Source organism: Sebastes fasciatus, chromosome 8, assembly GCF_043250625.1.
Source record: "Sebastes fasciatus isolate fSebFas1 chromosome 8, fSebFas1.pri, whole genome shotgun sequence".
NCBI classification, from domain to species: domain Eukaryota; kingdom Metazoa; phylum Chordata; class Actinopteri; order Perciformes; family Sebastidae; genus Sebastes; species Sebastes fasciatus.
Window position 1 is genome coordinate 32,444,890 of NC_133802.1, and position 25,015 is coordinate 32,469,904.

General features: G+C 41.7%; 1 protein-coding gene and 1 long non-coding RNA gene across 4 annotated transcripts in view; one reads left to right on the forward strand and one right to left on the reverse strand.

The window, feature by feature from the left end:
- cntn3a.1 (contactin 3a, tandem duplicate 1) overlaps positions 1-25,015 on the forward strand; it is a 356,340-nt gene that overhangs the window by 265,029 nt on the left and 66,296 nt on the right. For all 3 annotated transcript variants that reach the window (XM_074645147.1, XM_074645149.1, XM_074645148.1), the window contains 2 exons: positions 4,758-4,933; positions 18,088-18,183. In XM_074645147.1, the coding sequence (XP_074501248.1) occupies positions 4,758-4,933; positions 18,088-18,183 (272 nt within the window). The remainder of the gene's footprint in view (positions 1-4,757; positions 4,934-18,087; positions 18,184-25,015) is intronic.
- Positions 1-25,015, reverse strand: part of LOC141773278 (uncharacterized) — a 376,505-nt gene that overhangs the window by 137,589 nt on the left and 213,901 nt on the right. The window lies entirely within an intron of this gene.

Genomic DNA, 25,015 nt, shown 5'->3' on the forward strand with positions numbered 1-25,015 from the left:
GATTTATTGCCCCTGGGAAAAACTGGGGGATTTGTGGACCTTATGGCTCGCTGCCTGCAGCACTCGGCGTCCCTGTCAGTCACGGCTAATTTGAGAATGATGAATTAATTGGCCTCAGTTGTTGGTCTACTGTATATTTCCATCGGCGGGTGGACATCGATCCGCTGTAGGATTCACTTTGAGAGCTTCCTGTCATCAGTATCACTGACCAGTGGAAAGATCAAGTGACCCAAGAGAATCATGCACCAAAAAACTCTGCTGCTATCACGACAAAGATCGAGTGGGTATATTTCACATACCAGAAATGATGGGGGCAGAAGATGTCCTTCCATATCTCTGCCTCAGGTCTGCTACAGTTACATTTTTATGAACAGCATCATTGCCCACGGCAGCACCGACATTGCCACAGGGCATCCGATTTGGAGGTTATCACCGCATGATAAACATGATTCAAATCACCCCGACGGACCGAGGTGAAGAGAAACTGCTGCTGGTCTTTGTCCTTGTCCAGCACGCCGGCCCCTGCGAGGTTAAGCGGCAATTGTGTTAGAAGCAAATTGACGCCCGGTTCCCTTTGCTTGCTAAAACAAATGAAAACAAATGAAAACAAATGACAAACAATGATTTGCTTTAAAGTGCATCAAGCGCATAAGCTATTAATTCATAATCTATCAAATGAGGCCACATAGCTGTTGTACTCCTGTCAGTGTAATTAAATGCAAATTGCAAAGCCAGGCATTTAATGTGTAATAGGTTGAAACGATCCCTCATAACATCAGCATATGCGGCCGTTAATGTGGCTTGAAGATCCTTGGTGTTCTGCCTAATGGGCACAAATTGAAATGAATGTACGAGATCGTATCACTGGGATCGGCTGAAATACTCACTGAGCAATCAGTCGCTATTTCACTTGTCTGGATAGTCCCACTTCTAAAAATGAATTTATGAGTTCAAATCTGCACGGTTTTTCTTTTTTTTTTTTTTGCCCTTCTGAGTTCAAGTGCTGAGAGCATGCCCGGCTCCGTATCAAATCCAATTTTGCTTTAATGAGCTCTTTAATTACAGCAAGTGCCACCGACTGTGGCAGTTGATATAGCACATTAAGAAGTGATTTTCAGATTGATCACAAGCTGTTATGATATCATACTTTGATCCCTTTTAACGAAGGGCCTGATATTCAGACGGACATATTGCTGCGTTGTTAGTTCAGTTAGCGTGCATCGTAGTGCTGTCATCGCCGCGGCTATTTCCAGTTTTGTTTTTTTTAAACCAAAAGGTCACGTGCACCAACTTTGGAAATGAGTCTCGGGTCTTGGTGAGGTTCGGCAGCAGGACACCGTACACCGAGTGTCTCTTCACTGCTGCGTATGGAGGCAGGTCTATTTCAGGGTCGCCAAGGACAAATTCATTTGTCTAAGACTACGCTCCCACGCAAAGCCCCTACTCCAAGTTGTCACCGTAGCCCCCTTGATTTGTCTCATCTGGGGCTCTTGGACCCGTTCCAGCTGCAACACCAAATCACTAAATCAATCTAATCAGCCAATCTGCCGTTGAGCACCGCTCCGCTGCATATGTCCCTCTGTTCCCTGCCTTCAACTCTGCCTCCCGCTGTCTCTGGCTTAATCCTCCCCTCTGCAAAAAGGAGGAAGAAAGTCAGAAATAGAAACTTCAAGCCTCCTTTTTCTTTCTTTTTTTTGGAAATCTAATCAAGACCAAGGAGCTAACATTCCACCTAATTGTCCCTCATTTCCTCGATGAAAAGCTGTTTCTCGAGTCTCCTTTTTTTCCGCAAGTGTCACTTTCCTTGTTAGTCTTTGTTTACTCTCTTCCTTTTTCTCATCTTCTTTCCTCTTTGACTGTGATTTGGTTTGAGAATGAAAGTGCCATTTGCACTCTAACTTTGCCTGGGTATAATAAAGACAATTTCCAACAAGCTATTGAATTGATGAAATGTATCTGAATACATTTAGAAAAGTTTTCTGCAAAAAAAGTTTCATTCTTTTTCATTTGTTCTACTGTGTGAAGTCTTTGCTGTGTTTGCTGCAGTGAACAGAAACTGAGCCTTGTGCTCTATATAATCATTTAGGAGGTTAATATGGTCACGTGCTGCATTTGGTTGAACCGGCATCATCAACTCAGCAGGTTTTCTTAGACCATAAGCCTTAATTATGCAAAGTGAACAGCATTAAGTCTCCTAAATCAAGCCACGCAGACGTCTTGTACAGTTAAAAGCTGATTGCCGGCAATTGCGTCTTGCTGGTCTCTCTCTCCTCCTCGCACACTTGCTGGACTCCCATATTATTCCAAACAATAAGTTTAATCAAAAAGCACCATAATCCTGTGCTTTATACAGTATGTGGCCGTTTTGTTTGAGCAGTGCTGGGCATTTATAAAGGAAGAATGTGCACACGTCACGCATACTTCAGACCAGGCGTACACACGGTTATAGCTGAGATAGCTGCAGGTGGTATGATGAGGAGGATATTGAATATCGACGGCTTCCCCGTTCCATTCTCCACCCATGTCAAGAGCCTTGGGGTCACCCGAGACAGCACCCTCTCCTTTGCACCCCACATAAATAACTAGGGATGCACCGATACCGATACCAGTATCGGGTAACGGGTCCGATACTGTGCTCATGTACTTTATAATCTTAATTTAAAATTATCAGTGATTTTAATTTACATTTGAGCCGTCATCTCCCTGTTAAGGATCGCTTCATTTGATCCTGAATTGTGAAGCTCTTTGTAAAGTCTGTTTCAATATGAGCGCTACGAATGAATCATTGATCCTTCTGATATTTAATAACAATAATGATGATTGAGATTTTTACCCCAACGATGGTCTGCAGACGTGATGGATTAGCGTTAGCCACAGCCGTGCATAATGACACCGTTGGGAGCCTCGCTGACGCGTCACAGCTGGTGAATTGCACTTCTTCTTCTTCTCCGCTGTATTTCTCATTGACAGGTCTAGTGAGTGGTGGTGGAGCGCAAGTATCGACGTGCAAACGGATGTTTAAGGTCGTTTCGACATCCATTTGTGGTTTGGTGTCAGCTGTGACTTAGGGCATAGAGCGGGTCGTCCTTTAATCACAATGTTGGCGGTTCGATCCCCGGCTCCTCCTATCCGCAAGTCGAAGTGTTCTTGAGCGAGACACTGAAGCTCAAGTTGCTCCCCGGGCGCTTCACAGCAGCTCACTGCTCCTAATGCTTAGGATGGGTTAAATAAAGAGGTCATATTTCATGCATGTACCTGTATGTATGTGACATTTAGTCTCAAGTTTAAAGCTTCAGTAGGGCAAAAATTCGATAATAACCTTTCAGCATATTGTAATTCAAGTGTTCAGAGAGAAAACTAGACTTCTGCACCTCCTCATGGCTCTGTTTTCAGGCTTTAGAACATCTAATCTCAGTGACGGGAGACTTTGACCAATCACAGGTCATTTCAGAGAGAGAGAGCGTTCCTATTGGCTGTGCTCCAGCTGGTGGGCGGTGCTTGGTATTTCCACAACTGATCGCTGCCGGGTCCCAAACTTTCTCATTTTACAGCTAAACAGTACACTACAAGATGATTCTGAGAACATTTGAGGAGAGAAATAGGCATTACAGTAACAGAATATTGATTCATATTTGATCAGCGCTGCCTAGTTTGACCGTTTGTTCAGAGTTGGTTACTATGCTTCATCACATTAGATTAATTCCTTCTTTCATTTCTTTCGTTTGCTTCTTTTTCTATGGAACTTGAGTTAAAATCAAAAAGACTCAAAACTGTAAGACTAAAATTCCTTCAAAATGGAAGCTTTAAGGTTCTTGAGAACAGTAATTTCAAGTGTTACAGGTTTCAAGGTTAACAGGTGCAAATAAATACCAGCCTGACTTCAGTCAATGATATAAAAATCACACATATTTATATTTTAGAATATAGCAAGAGAAAAAGACTTGACATTTCCTGCAGGATTAGCTCATCTTTCAGTTGAAAAAGCTGACAAAACACTGTCAAAATAAACTACAGTGAGCAAATGTCTGGTAATCATTTATCTAGTCCTTCTTCATCTTGGGTTGGTTGGGATGCTTCCTCCTGCTCTACATCACTCTACAGCCCAAATCACATTACCTCGCCAGGCAGCTGGATTCACGAGATCACGCAAGATCACACGAGAATAGCTACCGCGTTGGAAACAGAACAGAATCGGCTTCATAAAATTGACGAAAAGAATGAGTGTGCATATTTCTGTCTTTGTGCGTACACACACAGTTTTAATTGTGAAGTTTTATGCGTCTGGCCCCTGGTGGTGCTCAGTCCTCCCGTCTGATAATCACTATGATCGGAGGGGAGGATTTAGATTCCTGGTGAAAGGGCCTCCCTCGTGTGGCTGTCAGTGATGGACAAACAGGCTGAAGAGGAAAAAAAAAAGGAAAACGTCAGAGGAATGTGGAGCATTTAATTTGGGAGTAAGAGACGTGTTTGAAGTGTGAAAAAGGCCTGAGAAGAAATGAACAGTCTTTTGAAATGACTGTTGCTGATTGCTTCTCCTTTCAGTTTCATTCATTTTGGTTGTGTGCTGCAGCGCACATCACACTGTGTTATTTCTGTCGGCTTTGTCCAGAATGAGGGCTGTTTGGTCACAGTTTAGACTACTGGGAGGTTTCTATTGGACTTTTCTTGCATCAGCAGCAGTTAGGCTGAACAATGGGTATAAATACATCCCAACTTTCTCTATTAAGGATTTTTTTGTTGTGTGCTCACATTCACAGGTGGAAGCTCAACGACTCGTTCGTCCTGCCCAGACCGGGGTCCCGTTACTCCCTCATGGGAGGAAACTTACACATCAGTCATCTGAATAAAGAGGAAGATGTCGGCATCTATCAGTGCCTGGCATCGAACTCTTTCGGCACCATCGTCAGCAGAGAGGCCAGTCTGCACGTTGCATGTAAGTCCATATTATATTTAACCAGTATTGTGATCGAGACAGCGTGAGAATGAGTCAAGTCAAGTCTTCTTTCACACCTGTCATTGCATATATAGGCCTCTGTGTGTATGTACAGTATAAGAGTACCATGAGAAATGTCTTGATAAAATAATCAAAAGGCTTTGCAGAAGTAAATTGTATGTGTGTAATTTTCCTTTGTTTTCTATGAGCAATCACAGTAATGCTGTTAAGATAAATCAGACAATTAATAATATCCCCCACAGTTGTGATCTTGACCAGTCTTGAAATAAAATCTACGGTCTGAGACCGCGACAAGACCGAGTAAAAAATGAAGTCGATTCCGAGACGAGACCGAGGCCTTCAAAAAGTGGTTTTGAGTCTAGGGATGTTAATAATTAACCATTTAACCAACGTTAAGCATTTTAACCGATTAACGCTATCGGGTAAAACGCTAAAAGAAATGTTAATAATGAATTAAAAAGCTGAGAAAAACTCAGAGGAGCGGCTCGTCACTTTAAGGAGAAAAGCCGGTCAACCTTAAACTAAACTAAATATGCGGCGGAGACTTTTACTGGGAAAGTGGCTGCATGTCCGCAACACTACACGAAGCATCGTGGCTGCTAAGTTAACGCTCCTGGACGGGTGAACTGGGGACTCAGTTGTCCGCTGTGCTCACATACTGCAGCTGTCACACTGCTGCATGCGAGGCACAAATCTTGTCGGTTAACGGTTAATAATCGGTTAACGAGGGTCGGTTATCGGTTAAACATTTTTTTCAAAATTAGAATCCCTATTTGAGACTGGTCTTGAGTGCTATAACACCGTAGTGTGTCCTATCAGAATGATTTGTGAAGCAAAACTACAACAATATAATAGTTTTGTTTTGTTGTCTTGAGCTATTTGTGTTCTGTTCAGTTTTATTATTTCACTTCAGTTCAGTTCACCTCATTTCAACTTTCTTTTGAGTTCAGTTCCGTCTTTGTTTGCCTTGGAAAGTAAAAAGTTTCATTAAACATCAGACGCTCTGGTTCACTGAAAGTATAATGACCCAGTAGGATTCTCTGGAAAAAATGTTTGTTGTTGGACCTGATCTTCTCTCACAAAAAACAACCGGCAACAAGAGACTCTTACAGTCGGCCGATACCGTTAAAGTTACTAATGAGAAAACACAAATTAACCGGCCATGTCCCTGTCACTGAATGTCTTTACCCCTTTAACCCTGATTAAAGCTGCAGTGCTGGTGTTTACTCTATTAAACTTCTCACACCCCCGTGATGATTGTGTGCCGGGCCTTGACAGACCCCGTATAGTTGATGCTTTACCGCCTCCATCCATCACATTTTATAAGACCAGAGTCTAAGGCATCCTCTGATGGCAAGGTGAACTTGAGGCCTCCACTCGTGATGGGCAGCCCGTATCAAACGACAGCCCTGATATCTGTGAACAGATGGTGCAGCTAGATTGAATCCTGACGTCTGTTTCTCTGCCGTAGCGGACGCAGAGATGATCCTTGGCGGGGGAGAGCGCGGAGGTATCCATCTCGCCACCGTTTGGTGCTTCTTTGTCACAAAGCAGCACTAAATCTTCGGCATACAGTGAGAATCGGTGCCCCGAGTCACCGGCGGGCCGTTGATCATATTCACATCTCCTATCAATTTTCGAGGCCAGACCTGAACTGTGTGTCATTGTGATTGGTGTCATCCATCGCCCGGGCCTGACCCGGGACCCGCTGCTTTTGTCAACAGATGAGGACAAGCATCAGTGCTGATGTGTCATACGTCTTATTTATTGCTCTTGGTTTAACTTAATTAAGTGTGCTCTATGATTGAGCGGGTCCCAGGTCAAGGGAATAATTCATGGAGGAGCAGCCTGTTATGAGAGTCGGTATCGTGTCATTTGTAACAGACTGCGACTCGGAGTAGCTCAATATGCTCTTTCAAACACCAAGGGGGCCCGCAACTCTCTGTCTTGTAATAACTCTGTGAGACAAAGACAAAGGTAGAGGCCATTAATAAAGAAAATACAAGGATCTACAATCATGTGTAGCAGGTAATCGTGTTAGGTCTGATAGCCTAAAAAAAACAATGCTTCGGGGAACTGCTGCAAGAAAACAAATGTAGAACGGTGATTACAGCGTGCTCATTATCAAACACACTGTTATACCTACAATGTCATCTATATTTGGAAGGGCTGTCCCAAATAAAAAAAATTGGGCTCTGGAGTTTCAATAGCTATCGGGGGGTGGAGGTGAACTCAAGCTGCTGCACGGTTGTGATGCGCGGGACAACCCACAACCGGGCAGGTCAAAGAGTGACAAAGCAGCGCTGCGAGTAAATTATTAATAACTTACAGAAACATTGGTGGAATAGTCCACCACCTCTTCCCTTCTCCGTCTCTCTCTCTCTCTCTCTCAAACACACACAGCAGCCGTGGTGGCAGTACGTCATTTTAACACAATCCGTGCCACCACCATGTAATGCGCTGTCAAGAGGTCGTGGTCATTTCACGTATTTCTGTGAGATCCCTCACACACACGCGCCGCGAGCCATGGCGCTCGAGTCCGCTCGTCTCTGTCCTCGTCTCAGATTTCAGTCCTGACATGTATTTTGCTGCTATTATGCATAAATTTGGCAGTTTGCGAGTCGGGTCGGTTTCAGGACGTTGATTAATGCATATTTTTGCGGGTCGAGCGGTGCAACATAGCGGGTCGGGTGGGTGCAGGTATGAAACACTCTGACCCGCGCATCACTACAGCACGGACTCATGTCATTAAAGCAAGTAGTTCTATTCCTCTGTCACACACTCAGAGGCTTCCCCAAAAACCTTTTTCAAACAAAATTGTGTCATGATGAGTCCACGAGTGCTGCTTTTACGCCACGTGTGGACAGCGCATACACGCCTTTTTCCGCGCTCAGTGTCTCCTCATCCATCTGTGTGTGTGAGTGTAGACGTCCCTCAAAGTCATGATACGGGCCCTCTCCCCCTAGACGTTTGCGATTTTGTTTTGTTTTACTTGCAGCCGGGCACATACATGACGCCTTGTTCGTATTAACGGCACCGACAAATAAAGTTAACATATAGTTTAGTCTTATTCATTTTTCGTTCGTACACACAATGGATGTATAAACAGAGTGGTAGAAACCGTTTGCTCTACTGACATTTTCATCTGTTGTCGTTAAACCTGGAGCATACGTACGTCTAAAATTGTGGGTCTGCGATGCTGCAGCCGGACTCTCCAGCTCTGTAGGTCAATGAATCTCCAACGAAGTCTAATAATTGAATAGTCTAATATTCGGGTCCAGCTCTAATATTTGGGGTTTTATTCATGGAAGTCTTTGCTGATATGGCGAACAAGATCAATTTGCACCAACTAATGATGTCACATAACATCCCATTTGTATTGCATGTGTGTGCGGTGCATAATAAGAGTTAGAACTACATGTTTAATCCCCCGGAGGATGGATGATGTAACAGTCTCTGTTACCATCTGGTCGAGGTTTAAACCTCTAAAAGTATAAAGGCTCTTGATCCTGTTGACAATACAGACTTTAAATGTTTAAAAGGTTCTGCTCGCCTGCTGGGAGTGCTGGAAGGAATAATCTAGTTGGTTATCGAGCCAGATTGAGTTTCCTAATCTCCACAGGATATTTTCTGGTGTTAAGTGTTTGGATTTTCACTGATGCAAAGATGCAACATTATACAACAGAATCTAAGGCCTGCAGTACAGGATGGCTGTCCTGAAGAGAGAACATGCTTATAGAGCCATAAGGCTAACAAAGTGTTTAATGAAGGGTGAAATAGCTGTATTTATGAAAGCAGTGCAGGATGTGACTCCCTTGTATCTTGGTGCTCATGATCTCTCCTATCAAATTCACTCCTGTAATTGCACATAATTTGCATTTTTTTTCTTACTGACTAGTCTAACCTAACTGCCTTATCTGTGTAATTACTTTGCAAAATGTCTATCTCTTCTTGCTTCTCTCATTTCCATCAGCTCTGTACTCTTTATTCATCGCTTTTTTGCCTCGGGGTGAAAATTAAGTCTGTTTTGAGCTGGAGAGCATCTGAGGAAGGGACAATAACATTTATCGTCAGCACTGTGATGCTAAGTGCTCAATCTGGGTTTCAGATCCTCTTTTAGGGAGGAGGATGGCAGCAGGCATTCTTCTGAATGCAGCACTCTCAACAGCAGTGTTGTAATTGTCAGGAGACGCCAGCCGTAGCGCTCAGTGAGAATTAAGCCCCTTTGATGTTTATCACTCCTCAAATGTCATGTGTCACTCACAGTTAGTGGTTCACTGCATGATGCCTCTCTGAGAACAGCAGACGAAGACGAGAGGAGATGATGACGGTTTTCACCATCTACCAGTGTTATTCATGTATTTTGTCTACTACAGGTTTTTCTCGTCTAAATTTAGTTTGGAGTGTTATTTAACCTCCTTCGCAACAAGCAAGTATGACATGGTTGGTACCAATGGATTCATTAGGTTTTCTAGTTTCATTAGAGATGCACCGATAACAGTATCGGGTCCGATACTGTGCTCATGTGATCGTACTCGTACTCGCAAAACGTTAGACTCCTTGGTCCGTGATTCAAGACGGGTCGGGTGGGTTGCAGACCCCTGGTGCCTTTTACGTGGGCTGAGCCCCGCCTTGGGGGCACAACACGACTGGGACGCACTAAGGACAGTCCGCCTCGGTGACACTTTGGCCACGGCCACGGCCCCGGGAAGCACCTCCTTCCTGAGCCTTTCCAAGCCGACCGAGAGCCGGTCGCGGCGCATCGCCTCGTATGCGGGACTCCCCAGCCTGCCGTGTGTCGCTCACACCCTCCAGCTGGCTGTTAACAAGGGTCTTTTGGCACAGAGAAGTACTCGTATCGGTACTCGGTATAGGCAAGTGTCCAAATGTAAGTACTTGTACTTGTACTCGGTCTGAAAAAAGTGGTATCATACTCTAGCTTTAAAACTGAGCCCGCGACAACCACAAAATTGCAAGTTGCGTTAAAGCGTTTAAGATATTAGTGGCGTTAAAATTTATTTGTGTTAACGCGTTGTTATCGCATTAACTATGACAACCCTAGTTGAAAAGTAGGTGTATTTCTCCTTATGACCAGAAATGGTGGCTTTTTCTTTTGGGCATGCACCTCTGCAAACTGTCGGCTGGTTTGTTTGTGTACAACACACAGAGGCTGAAAGGTTGTGTGTCGTAAATTGTCGTGAAAACCCCAATAGATTCGGATATTCCAAATGCGCTGCGTACATGTCCAAAGAATGCTCCTAAAACCTGAATAATATCATCATATCCCACATGTCTTAATTAGGATTAAGACCTAATTCAGAATATCCAAAGAAAATATGCTGTTTACATGACCCGTATCAAATTCGGAATATTGTCATATTCGGATTAATAGTGGAATATTAGAGTGCATGTAAATGTAGTCAAGGTAACACCTGACAGATTGTGTACTTTATAGGAATTAGGAAAATAGTTTTCAATAAATTAGTTTATCCCACATTTTAATTTTTCAGCGTTTACCCATTTAGAAAGCTTTTATTAAACCTTGCTGCTCTGAACAAGTGTTTTGTTTTTTTCTTCTTCTCAAGTAATTACAAAGGCTTTGACTCAGCTATTGTTCTTGGCTGCATGTCAGAGTTTTCTATTAGGACTGCATGAAAATGTTTTGCTGTTTTCCCCCCTAAACCACATTCTGTCTTTGCTGCTTAATGACAACTTCAGTGTGTTTGTTTCAGTGAGAAAATAAATTTTTTTAGAGCTGAATAAAGGTCAGTAAAAACCCAGCTGAATTTACATAAATCATGACTGCGGTGACACGCGATGCAGCGTAGCAGCTGGTGAACATTGCCTGGTTTCATAGAGCTGACCATGTTTATTTACTGTATAAAGTAGATGTTAAAATGCTGTATGGGACCTTTAGTCGTAGTTGAAAAAATTCCAATATTGTTATCATACACTGATCAGCCATAACATTATGACCACTGACCGGTGAAGTGAATAACAGTGACTATCTCATTATAATGACACCTGGCAGTGGGGGGGATATATTGGACAGTAAGTGAACATTTTGAACTTTGTGTTGGAAGCAGAAAAAATGGGCCAGCGTAAAGATGTGAGCGACTTTGACAAAATGTGCTGGCTAGACGACTGGGTCAGAGCATCTCCAGAACTGCAGCTCTTGTGGGATGTTCACGGTCTGCAGCGGTCAGGACCTACCAAAAGTGGTCCAATGGGCACGTGAGCATCAGAACTGGACCACGGAGCAATGGTAGAAGGTGACCCGGTCTGATGAATCATCTTTTACATCATGTGGATGGCAACGAGTTGGAGGTGTTGACTCGGCCTCCAAATTCTCCAGATCTCAATCCAATGGAGCATCTGTGCTGGACAAACAAGTCCGATCCACGGAGGCCCCACCTCGCAACTTATACAGGACTTAAAGGATCTGCTACTGACGGCTTTGTGCCAGATACCACAGCAGACCTTCAGAGGTCTAGTGGAGTCCATGCCTCGACGGGTCAGGGCTGTTTTGGCAGCAAAAGGGGGACCTACTCAATATGAGGCAGGTGGTCTTAATGTTATGACTGGTCGGTGTATATCTTGGTCGCTGAGTGGTTACCAGTGTAGTCTCATCAAACAAGTTCTGGGTTTGAATTGGCCTTGGTCCTTACTGTAGCGTTTATATGTTCTCCTTGTGTTTGTCTCCTCTGGGCGCTCCACTTTCCTCCCACGCTATACACATACATGATTCGCCTGCCATTGTCCTTGACCAAGACATGATGATGATAATATTGGATAATACTACTTGTTTGTATAGAGCTCTTTTCAAGCAAGGTGCACAAAGAGCTTTCCAGTGCAGGGAGACGACATAAAAAGACAATCACACGTATAAAAGCAACTGCATAAAAAGACAGCATCCACAGCGTGACTGAGCCGCATTAGGCGACCAAATGAGTCAAGTGGTCAGACAAGATCGTGGAGTATAATTTGATTCAATAAGTGTTTAGATAACACAAACAGTGGGACGAGAGATCCAAGACGTCCTTGGCAAAACACAAAACTACCCCATTATCATTTTATTTAGACTCCTGAACCTTGAGATGGATTAAAATGCACTTTCATGCCTTTTTACGTAATTCAGAAAAAGCGAGTGGTAAGGTAAAAGGCTTTATAGAGTGAAGGCATCGGTGGGTGAAGATGAAAAATAAGTGAATGTCAACCCATTAAAATTGGTTCCAAGGCTCTTCCCATTTGCTGTTTGACTACAGCTGGGTGGGAGGTGACGGCCTTGGCTGTTTCAACATTGCAGCTCCAAAAAAGACACGACTTTGGTTTGGTAAGAAAAGAGAGTTGGCTCTTTTGAAACCTCGCACTAACATGCTTTTGGCATTTTTTGTCTATTTTTAAATAGTTTCCTTTTATTCATTGCTCTAGGCAAGGCAATGAGGGTTGGCCTGCAAATCCAACACTTTAGTCCGGTGTAAAATATCTCACCAGCCTTGGTCAGTGGATTGATAAAACCCTGTTATTTCCTCCTATTGAGCCACCAGCTGGTTCAATTTCTACATAATCACAAAATGCAAAAACATGATTATTTTCGCTTTCATGTCTGATATTTTACACGTATGATTAGGGCTTAGTATCAGCAAGTATCTGGCAATACGATGCATATTATGATACGGGGATTACGATTCAATATATTGCGATACTGTAAGCAAGGCGATATATTGCTTCTTTTTTTTTTAAATCTAATTTTAGAAAAACTGTCATAGTATAAAAAACAAATCTGAGTAAAACAAGTTGACTTTTTTATGCAATGAGAACAGTGGGATCTGTATTTGCATTTATCACAGTCGCTGTAACATCCAACATCATAGCTCTACTTTGAGAGGACACACACACTGAGAGGGAGCATCTCTTTGCAAATGAAATACAGTATTGACTGAGTTCATGTTTGCATGTAAACTATTAATTAAAAATCAATACAGTATCACAAAACATAATATCGTGATATGATATTTGATATTTTCTGACACCCCTACATATGATATGATGAATACTGTGGGCCCACATACCTAAGTGTGATTATAAGTGCATGTGAGTGAATAGAATTAGTTTCTATGTCCCATTCATTATCTCAATGTGCTTATACGGCCATTATGCAAAACAATTCGGCTGCCGGAGGAGCGTTAATCGGCGATACTTGGTGACTAAAGGAGGCTTTTGTCATGAAAAAACCCACTAGAAACCCATCTGTATGGTGTCCTAAATGTTATTCTATCATTATTGCAGTACAGGCATGTGCAGGTTAGGTATTTAGGAACAGTCAGGGCAGGAGGGAATCATTCAAATTTTAGAACCACAACGTTAAACGGCGTGGGCTATGGCGGTCCTATGACGGTCCTATGGCAGTCCTATGGCGGTCCTAGGGTTAAGAACCAATGACCAAATTCCTGTCAGCTTTGGTTGTAATTACATGAGCTTATACCAAGTTCACATCTTATGGGATGTAATGTTGAATATGAATAAGGAATAATGTGGGTTTATTCCTTATTTCATGGGCTATTTGGGGATTTATACTTTATTATTACATACTTACCCATACGTACCCTCGAGTCTCCCCTTTACAAAAAAGAAGCATTTCGAAAACTGATTTGGAGGTGGATTACCATGGCAACGGTCAAAGCTTCGAAGCATTTGGGTCAACCCTAATGTTCTACTTTCTGTCACATCTAAAATAAAACATGTTAAAGGAATACTTCACACACAAAATGACCATCTGTATTGCTCAATTACGCACCGCGTGTTACCTTGAACCTTTGAAGAAAACTTTGTTTTTCTCCAGTCGTATTCTCACTACTTCCCAAACACAAGCATTTTCGCCAAAATGGTACTATTTGAAACACTTCTGCATACCCTCGAATGCACGGACTCGCAGCATGCATTTAGATTCTTTGTTCACCGTGGAGGCATACGAGAAAAACAGTTTTCTTCAAGAATTCAAGGTAACACGCAGCGGGTAATTGATGGTAATTTTAAGGCTGAAATATTTGTTTAACAAAGTTCTATATAAGTTCTGAATAAAAAGGTTCATAGTTTCTTAAGAGTATAAGAGAGTTCTCCCCAAACCTGCTGCGACTGGTCAGCTCACATCAGAAATACAGAATAAGACCTTAATGGAGGCAAATTATAGCGTAGCTATACAACTTCAAATAAAGCCCATTTAGGGGAAAACTCTTTATGCTTTTTGTCCGATGGTTAGGTGACGAATGTAGCCACATTGCAAATTGCCCTCGAGCTCACACTCCAACAGAATGGCTTCAATTTTTTTTCTCCACAGTCACCTCTCATTCATTACAATGGGTCACATTGATGTAGCTAGCACAAAAAATGCAAATTCACATCCAATTTCATGGATCTGAAAGCACTCAAAATAGCCCGAACCCTGCCATGGAGAAGCACATGGAGGTGCAGAGCCGTGATGGGCTTGATAAGATGATCCACGGGGTGCAGAACAGCTTGGGTTGTCAGGCATTGTTGGCTTTTAGTGTGTCTAGCTCATTTACGCCCCACCATACTCCAAAGGAATATTGATCAGGAGAGCTACACTCTCAGTGTGAGTTGAGCAACTCTGATATTTTCTAATGTGTGAGTCAGATTTTAGAAAAGAGTTAAATCTGGTCCTGTGTGTTGTTCACAGCACCTGCTGACGTAAAGGGCACGCTGGGCAAAAGACAGCCGATATCTGGCCCTGGGTTTCTTTGTAATTATGGTAAAATGTTTGATTTGAAACACTTTTATTTAAAACCCCATTTTCTTTTCCCTACAACAACCACACACACACACACACACACACACACACACACACACACACACACACACACACACACATAGATGCTTGTTTGGAGCAGATGGCTCACGTGAGCTGTTTCACTTAGTGGTAAAGAATGGATAAGAGGAGTTGTTGCATGGTAATTGTGCAAACAGTTTAATCAGAGAAGAAGTTTTATCTGTGAATGAAGTCTGTTCTTTTTTTCAAAGCCTGTGCAGCTTCTAAACTGACAGTAAATTAAATCTTTTATATTCATCATTTATAAAGAAAAATAATTCACTAATGCAACTTCTCTGTGCATGTTTACATGTAATTTAAATGTTATATATTTAGGAATGTACATATATACATATAAGTATTCGGCGTGGAGAGGAGGTTGTGTTGCTCTGGCTCTACCTATCTGGCATGGAGAGGAGGTTGTGTTGCTCTGACTCTATCTATCTGGCGTGGAGAGGAGGTCATGTTGCTCTGGCTCTACCTATCTGGCGTGGAGAGGAGGTCGTGTTGCTCCGGCTCTACCTATCTGGCGTGGAGAGGAGGTCGTGTTGCTCCGGCTCTACCTATCTGGCGTGGAGAGGAGGTTTTGTTGCTCTGACTCTTTCTATCTGGCGTGGAGAGGAGGTCATATTGCTCTGGCTCTATCTACCTGGCGTGGATAGGACGTTGTGTTGCTCTGGCTCTATCTATCTGGACTGGAGAGGAGGCTGTGTTGCTCTGGCTCTATTTAGCTTGCGTGGAGAGGAGGTTATGTTGTTCTGGCTCTATCTACCTGGTGTGGAGAGGATGTCGTGTTGCTCTGAGTCTACCTATCTGGCGTGGAGAAGAGGTCATGTTGCTCTGGCTCCATCTATCTGGCGTGGAGAGGAAGTCGTGTTGCTCGGGCCCCTCTCACTTTATGCCCGGGCCCGATTTGGAAACGCGGCTGGTGCGATCCCTTTGCTAGATAATCTCCAGTGAACTCTATAAATGATGATTCTATTCATACTGAAATGACCAGGAATGACTCATGTTAGGAGGTTAGTATGCTCTACCCACATGAGGTTATTATTCTATCATGACTCAGCCACAGGGGCCGGGGCTACAACAGGACTACAGATCTATTGTGCCGGCAGGATGGAATAAATAATAGAACTGCTGAAACTAGAATGCATCTGGCCAGCGTGCAACCCCCTCTAGTAGAGCACAGGTTAGCACATCATACCCACTAAACATCAGCATATTAGCTTTGTTATTGTTAGCATTTATCACAAAGCATTCACAGTGCAGCCTCTTAGTCTTGTTTTTAATCTGTTGATGAGTCTCACTATATTTAAATAAAGCACGTAAAACAAGATTAAACTTCTATGTTTTGATCAGGAAATGGAAAGATAATTTGATTTCTGACACTCTGGGTTTCCAGTGCTGGTTACTAATATCTGCAAGCAATGGATTTTACAAAGTGCTGGATATTCTGACAGCAGTATTTCCGTTGACACATGAGCAGAAATAGAATAGAAAAATTATGTTTATATGTACATGAGCTTCAAGTTGTCAGAATTGTGTGCATTGTTCCATGTGTGTTTAAAATGGAGAAAAACTGTAATTTAAGTCCAAGAATGTTACCATAGACAACCATTTCATAATACTGCAAATATATAGATATTGAGTTAAGAGACATTAATTATACCCCCGCGACAACGTAGTCGGGGATATATACCGCTCCGCGTGTCCGTCCGTCCTTTCCGTCCGTTCGCGTTGTTTCCGGAGCAGAACTCGGAAACTATTTAACTTAGGAACTTCAAATTTGGTGTAATGGTTGACAGTGTGGCCTAGTTGTACCTTTTAGGGGTTACAAGTCCAGGGTGACAAAATGTTTTGCAATTTGGGCCAAAAACTGTGATTTATTTAGACTTCATTTTCGTTTCCGGAGCAGAACTCGGGAACTATTCAACTTAGGATCTTCAAATTTGGTGTGATGGTTGACGGTGTGGTGTAGTTGTACCTTTTGGGGTGTTAGAAGTCCAGGGAATGGACTTGAGGAAGGTGAGCTAATAAAAAGTTAACATTGTGCTCAATAGACTAATTCCATTAGTTCTTAAAGGGCAAAACCTTTGGCCCTACTTTAGTAGGGGTCAAGCGGTGAGCGGAGGGAATATCTTTTGCCTTGTTTAAATGAAAATCGTTGAGATTGCCGCATTAAGACGTGAAGTCAACCGCGACATTACATGAACATCATGAGAGGTTTGAAAATGATTGCTTTTACAAACATTTCCGGCATAAAAAGGATAAATTAATAGGCCTACATTTCCCACATTCACTTAGGAGCTTAATCACATCTAGAGGGATCTCCGGTATAGTTGGCTGGTCCAGAGGGACCCTAACTGTGCTCAATCTGTTCACGCACAGAGAGGCTTTATGTGATTGTTACCCATGGATCAGCCATAGATTTAGAATTGGCCACTGAAGCATCCACACAATCTGTCTGCACCAAATATGAAAATAACTTAATGATCTAATTTGTGAAGTCATACATAAGCTTTCCGCTAAATCATTTGTGAACCCCAAAAAAAAGAAGAAAAATTCAATTGTGATAATGTAATAGTGTTCTGCTGGATGCAGTTTTCCATTACTCACAAGGTCTGCAGAGATCATGCACAGTATTTATTATGCAGAGGCTCATCCTGCTGTGCTTGTACACAGGAGGTGTCAGTTTTTCATTCTTTCTCCCCGTTTTTGAATCCCGTCTTGATTATGTCATTATATGGCAGCCGCATATTTGGCTGCACGGGCTGGCGATATCTCCGAGAGCCACAGCAGGCAAGAAAAGGCAAAGTGTTCAAGGATTGCCAACTCTATTTGCTTTTTCTCTCAGCAGGTTGTCAACAAGTAATCGGTCTCCATACAAATGATGTTTCAGTCTTAGTCATTTAATTGTTACTGGTCTGTGTGCGGTGGATGAAACACAGAAAGTGATAACAATACGCGGTTCCAATTAAATTCACTCATGTGTGACTTATACTTGAGGAATTGCTTTCTGCTCCAGTCAGAAGTGTTTAGGTCTTTACAGCACTTTGCCTGCATTTATGCAAACATAGCTCGCTACATGAAAATATGCAGAAGTTCTGCATGGCATGGCGCCGGTGAACTCTCGGTCTGTAGCCGTGTTCTAAGCAGATATGTGAAATTATTGAGCAGCCACAGATATGCCTTGTAGTGCATTTTCTTTACCTCTGTAAACAACTCAGCATGTCCTGTGTGCTTATGGCTTTTGTGAGGAATGAATTGATTATATTTGCTTTATTGCTTTTGTGGTTTGGTTTAACAGACTTGGAGAACTTCAAGACACAGAGAAGAAGTCCAGTGAGGGTTCGCGAAGGTCAAGGAGTAGTCCTGCTGTGTGGCCCGCCGCCCCACTCCGGAGGTAAGACGGCTTATTCTGAACTTCTTTATCATGTGAAGATGTTTTAATTAAGGCTGTCAAAGTAAACGCGATAATAACGCGTTAACGCAAATTTGTTTTAACGCCACTAATTTCTTTATCTAACTTGTGATTTTTAATTAACCTCTTAAAAATTTTGATGGGCCGCCATCGGGCCCGGCCGCTATTTGATCTCTGGCGGGCTCAGTTTTAAAGTTAGAGTGAAGATACTGGCATCATATGAAACAATAAAACCTAAAGAATCCATCGGTACCAACCATGTCATACTAGCTTGTCGTTAAATAACGTTCCAAACTTAAGCTGAATTTTTTTTAAAGAAAAACTGACATGGCCATTTTCAAAGGGGTCCCTTGACCTCTGACCTCCAGATGTGTGAATGTAAATGGGTTCTATGGGTACCCACGAGTCTCCCCTTTACAGACATGCCCACTTTATGATAATCACATGCAGTTTTGGGGCAAGTCATAGTCAAGTCAGCACACTGACACACTGACAGCTGTTGTTGCCTGTTAGGCTGCAGTTTGCCATGTTATGATTTGAGCATATTGTTTTATGCTAAATGCAGTACCTGTGAGGGTTTCTGGACAATATTTGTCATTGTTTTGTGTTGTTAATTGATTTCCAATAATAAATATATACATACATTTGCATAAAGCAGCATATTTGCCCATGCCATGTTGATAAGAGTATTAAATACTTGACAAATCTCCCTTTAAGGTACATTTTTAACAGATAAAAGTGTGATTAATTTGTGATAAACTATGGACAATCATGCGATTAATTGAGATTAAATATTCAAATCGATTGACAGCCCTAGTTTTAATCTTACACAATCGGTCATTTGCACTGCTGCTCAACAGAAACTCCGTATCAGTGAGGACTCATCTATTACGTGTTTATCTGGACAAAGTGGAAGTCACGTGTGTGCTCTCCCCCTCACATCTCCTGGCTGTTTGTTTTGTGTTGTTGAGGTCAGTGGAGTGAGTAATTTTTACTTTGGGACACTCTGGCCTGTCAGGCTGATTTTCAATGGGGGCGAGGAATAACTTTGGCATGCAGACTGGAGAGGCTGTCTGTGGCTGGGGCCCTGCCAAGCTGAGTAATAGAGCTTCTCTCTCTGAAGGTGCTTTGTGAGCTTCACATCAGCCCTTTGCATCCATGACATTATCATTGGGAGTTAGCACCCAGTGCTATTACCTCCTACACAGGGGTCTGGAGACGGGGTTTTAGTCGTACCAGCGAGCTAGGCTGAGTGTTATTCTCCACTGCTGGAATCTGGATGTACTGTAACATACTGAACACAGCAGGGGGGAGAGGGAGAGGAGGTTTCAGACATTATTTCTAAAGATCAGTTTTAGAGAGCGTAGTGATAGTGTTTTTACTGTGGCTGAGACCAAATGATCCTTCTCAGTTTCATTTTTCTTTTAAAAAGCATTGACTCATATATATTTTGTGGCAATATCTTATGGTATGTCAAAAGAAAATGGTGTTGAAATTCAACATACTGGTATTTACAGTTGACTCTAGTGTCAAAAAGCTGTGGTTACTATTGCTCATATTGTTTTTTATTTGTCATGTAGTTCTATCGGGAAATTTTGCCCTGTAAGTTTTTAACCATAAGTCTCAGAAACAAAAGTCCTGTATTCTTTTTTTCCCTGAACGCTTTGTGCTTTTGCGACGACATTTGGTGGACATGTCTGAGTGACCATGAATATTTTGGTGCCATTTGGCCAATAAGGTGGTGCTGTAGCAGCATCATTTATCTATAAAGGAAGGGATCTCTGTCTGTCTGTGTATGTATGACTGTCCTTTGATTTGTTGCCCTGCCATGTCCTAACAAAGATCTAATAGAGGGGCTTCATGGCTCCAAGCTATAGACCAGACCAGCATGGCGTCATCGCCGAGGCTGCGCTCCCTTTTGGGTGAAAGAAACTCGCCGTCACAGGAGAGAAAATGATGAAAAGCTGTTGTGTAGCGGGTTAACCGAGGTTTTCACACTGAGATTTGAGGCTCATACAATACGTTAATATTCACTGTCGGTGTGTTAAATGGCTAAATGATGCTGGTGCAGTAATACAGTCATACATTAACGTTAGAGCAGCATCAGACTGTCGTCTCCAACGTAATTCAATCGGATATGTAGAGAAGTCTGGATAAGACACAATATCCGGCCACTGTGTTGGACGGGAACGACTGAAGGGACATGACGGCGATCAGCCTTCATTTATTAAGGTATCGCGAACGTTCGGGTTCAGGCAAGGTCGCAAAATAATTATTAGACACGTATTAAACAAAAGTTTGTATAACAAGAGATGAATGCATATGAACTTGTCAAAATTACAATCCAAACACACATGAAATTGCATTGAAATGGGATCTTCGGTTTTCTATCCCCTAAAAGGGGGCGCGGCCTTGACTTTTTTTCAAAGTACCCGCATGTGTCTGTCTTTTTGGATACATACAATGATAGCAAAAATATTCATATGAATGCTGTGATATTGATTTTGGCCCTATTGCCTAGCCCTAATAACGGCACACCATAAACCGTACTATACAGTCTGACATTGAGGAGCAGCTAACAAACAGATACTTAAGGTTTTTGGCTGCTGGATGTAATTTGTATCATAAACAAATAATTGTTGGTGTTGTTTGGGTAAACTTTAGTCCGCTAACTGTGTTTTACTGTGGGACTCCACGCTGTTCAGCTGCTGCTCTGAGAATCGGATGAGATGTTTTTGTTCTTATAATTATCACACAGTCACTTACAAACCTAAGAGTAGGCTTACATTTGTAGTGCTTTGTTCTGTATATGTTATAATGAGACACCTCACCTTGTGTTGACAAGAAAAGCTGGGACAATGAGCCACATGCTTCCATTTGGCAGCCTCCAAGTGTAATGCCTTTTTTTTTTTTTTTTTTTTATAAACATCCCCCGGTGGAAGGTGTCCAAATTCCAACACACAACTCCAGCCAGCTAAAAACAAAACAGCAGCATTGTCAGGAGTGTTGGGCTGTAGTAGCGGTGTCACCACAGTGTCCAAAAATATTTTGAAAGATTTTGGCAACAATAATTTAAATTCAATAGTTTATTCATTATTCGTAGGGGAGCACTGCTGTGAAGGCAATCGTGCCGGCACCAGGCTAATGTTTACAATTTGGAGGAGGAAGATTGCTTCCTTTATGCGAGTGCATTGACAGGGAGTGTGGCGCTCCCTGGCCAACCTTTCGGGGTTTTAGTGCAGAAATGAGCCGACAATTGACTGACGTCTCCTTGGAAACATTACATGTGCCAAAAAATCCTTGTGGGTAATTTGCACATATTACACAAACAAGGCTGCAAGTCAGAAAAAAGGGGAGCAGATATCCAGTAACCAAGCATTCATTTATCACTTGGAAATGTATTGATGTAGTTTAATGAGTCACCTTTAAGTCACCTTTGAGTTAAGAAAGCAATCGAGCTTGTTTGTGTGAAATGAATGCTAAAGTAAGTAGGTGTCGGTTATACTGTTTTATTCATGGCTACATACAGTAAACTGTTTTAAATGTTGTATACAGTTGTTGCAGCATTGTTTGATGTGTTTTAGTAGTCACGCGTAATGGGTTAAAGGTGTACAAAGTGTGAAGTCTCAGTATCTACTTCAGGTAATTGTTTCTATTCAGAGTAAGTGATTCATTTGTTGATTTTGTATTCCTATTGTGTGAGAACAATCCTCATTTTATTTTTTGGCAAAGTGAGGCCAGAATTAAAGCAGAATTAAAATGTGATGATTGAATCTTAATTAAAAATTAAATTTTATGAGGGTGTGCCAGGTACAGACAATTTTGGACCTGATTATCTGCCAAACATTCTGATTTTTTTCCTGATGACAATTATGTGAGGACACAATGAAAATTAAGTTTAAGTACATATAAGTATGGCACAAGTACAACACCTAGTTACATGATGGGTACTTTTTTAGATTTGAAAGGTTTTGTATTTCACATAGACTGCATATAAAGATGGACGACATGACAGCGCCCTAAAAGTGAAGCCAAAACATCTGGATCGCCCCCTGGTGGCTGGCTGCAGTATAGGTCATAAATCCCGCCCCCTCCATGTTAGCAGATAGGACATGTACCAAAGTACACGTCAAAGAATTTTTTCCCAAAGATGGTTTCTGTCATTTTTAAAAAGTTCTTATCACGCTGATGTATGTTCAAGTGTTATTTTTTCTGATAAGTTTGTTTAATGAGTTATTTGATGCTTTAAAAAGGGGGTGAGGCATCATGATTGGCAGCTGTGAGTCTCGCTGACGAGCTGCTCTTTGGTGAGAAATATTCGAAGGTATTCGGGACTGTGCCGCTGCCGCACTACTGTACACACACGCAACTCTACACATAACAAACACCGATATCCGTCTGAGAATAACCAATAATAATTAATGTTGAATATGAATAATGAATAATGTTGTGGGTTTATTGCTTTTTTCCCGAGCTATTTCAGGATTTATACATTATTATTACATGCTTATATATATAAAAAAGCTAAAAACGAAGCATTTGAATGCTGATTTGGAGGTTGATTACCATGGCAACTGTCTAAACTTTGAAGCATTCGGGTCAGCCCTTTACTGCACAGACTCTGGCTCCAGATGATGTCAGAATCTCAAGGTGGCAACTCCTGTATCCGGGATATTTAGGCTTCACTTCTGTACAGTGGGAGAAAGTGGAGACGTGTCATCTATCTTTAAACGCAGTCTGTGTTATTACATAGAAGGAACAAGGCAAAGGGAGCTTCTGACTTTAGGCAAAGAATTATTCAGCAGTGCTGCTGCTGCTGCTGCTGCTCGGCTCTGGAAAGGGTTGGAAGTGTTGAATGACCTTTTCTAGAGATTATAAAGCTCATAACCTTAAAATCACACCTGCATTTTAAAACATAGAGAAACAGATCTGATGATAAATCTCATTTTATTCCTGTTAACAGCAGGCGGGAGCGTTACCTCTACGAGAAACATCACACATTTGAATCTCACCTAATCATGTGAATCATCTCCATGTTATTTTTTTTTTCCTCACTCATGTCATAAGCTTTTTCCTCTTTTTCATTTAAGGGTGATGAAATGTATTATTTGACCTTTTATAACTAACAGATGGTTCAACCAGCAGGGCGTTCTATGTTCTTTGTCATCTTTCGTCTCCGTGCTCTCTTGCAATAAGGGGGATATCGGGACACCGTTTTATTTAAATGAGCATTAAAAATGTAACATCTCTCTTTATAAACTCATTTTCATAACATTCAGGAGACTCCCCCAGCTTCTGATGTTGCACTTTGCTCAAGAACTCCAGCTGCTTTGTTTTGACTGCGATCTTGCATATCTGACAACATCGCACATTGCAGATGTTTACCAAGATGAATGTCACAGTGTGTTTGGGTAAAAATTTGCCTAAATCATCGGAGAGGCGATATCTGGGTCTTGATGTTTTTGTCTTCGGGGAAATGTTAATAGACTTATTCAATAATTCACTTCAATAATTCATGTTTGTCTTGTCTGTCATTTGTTGCTAAAACTTGCTCCTCGCCTTTATTTAGACTCCAGACTCCCTCCGGACCTTCCTCCAACATGACACTGATCATTCGGGACTCGAGTCCTGGAGGGGTTGTTGTCAGTAACCAACACTGTTACATTGCACCTGGCCCATATCTGTCACCTCCAGTCTCACATGAAGATGTTACCTGTGCTTAAAAAGAAATGATAACTACATGCACGCTGATATAAAATCAGAAGGCCCGTTACATGTTTTGCCATAATCATTTTATTATCTAAGATGCAAAGGTAATACCTTTAATGTCACTGAGCTACATAAACTCTTATTTTCACAAAAAGCCCTTCTAGAGACAGGTGTTGCAAATTAGCATCCGCTACAAGCACTATGATACTGGCATCAGATAACTGTTTTTAAGTTGTCTATGTACATAAATAAACTCCCATTATATACGGAGTGAGTGATTCTCACTAGATGAAAATATTATATTATGTTTTTAGGATAAAAAATGTGAGATGAATTTGTGATCGATGAATTTGTGATCGATTTATCGTTTTATGATCGCTCAAAATGTACCTTAAAGGGAGATTTGTCAGGTATTTAACACTCTTTATCAACATGGGAGTGGACAGATATGCTGCTTTATGCAAATGTATGTATATATTTATTACTGGAAATCAATTAACAACACAAAACAATGACAGATATTGTCCAGAAACCCTCACAGGTACTGCATTTAGCATTAACAATATGCTCAAATCATAACATGGCAAACTGCAGCCCAACAGGCAACAACAGCTGTCAGTGTGTCAGTGTGCTGACTTGACTATGACTTGCCCCAAACTGCATGTGATTATCATAAAGTGGGCATGTCTGTAAAGGGGAGACTCGTGGGTACCCATAGAACCCATTTACATTCACACATCTGGAGGTCAGAGGTCAAGGGACCCCTTTGAAAATGGCCATGACAGTTTTTCTTTCCAAAATGTAGCGGAGCGTTATTTATTCTGTTTATATTCGCTGGGTAGCTATTGCTTATATATATATATACATTTATATATATATATATCCTTTATTTAACCAGGTAAAAAACTCATTGAAATTAAAATCTCTTTTCCAAAAGTGACCTGGCCAAGAGGGCAGCACAGACATTGTTACAACAATAAAAACAAACAATACAAGCAGACAAAATACAACCGTCACACACCACAAGTGAACGAGCATGACATCCAGTTTGTATGCAACATAAATAAATTGCTATAAAGCACAAACAGGTCAATCTCAAAACAAT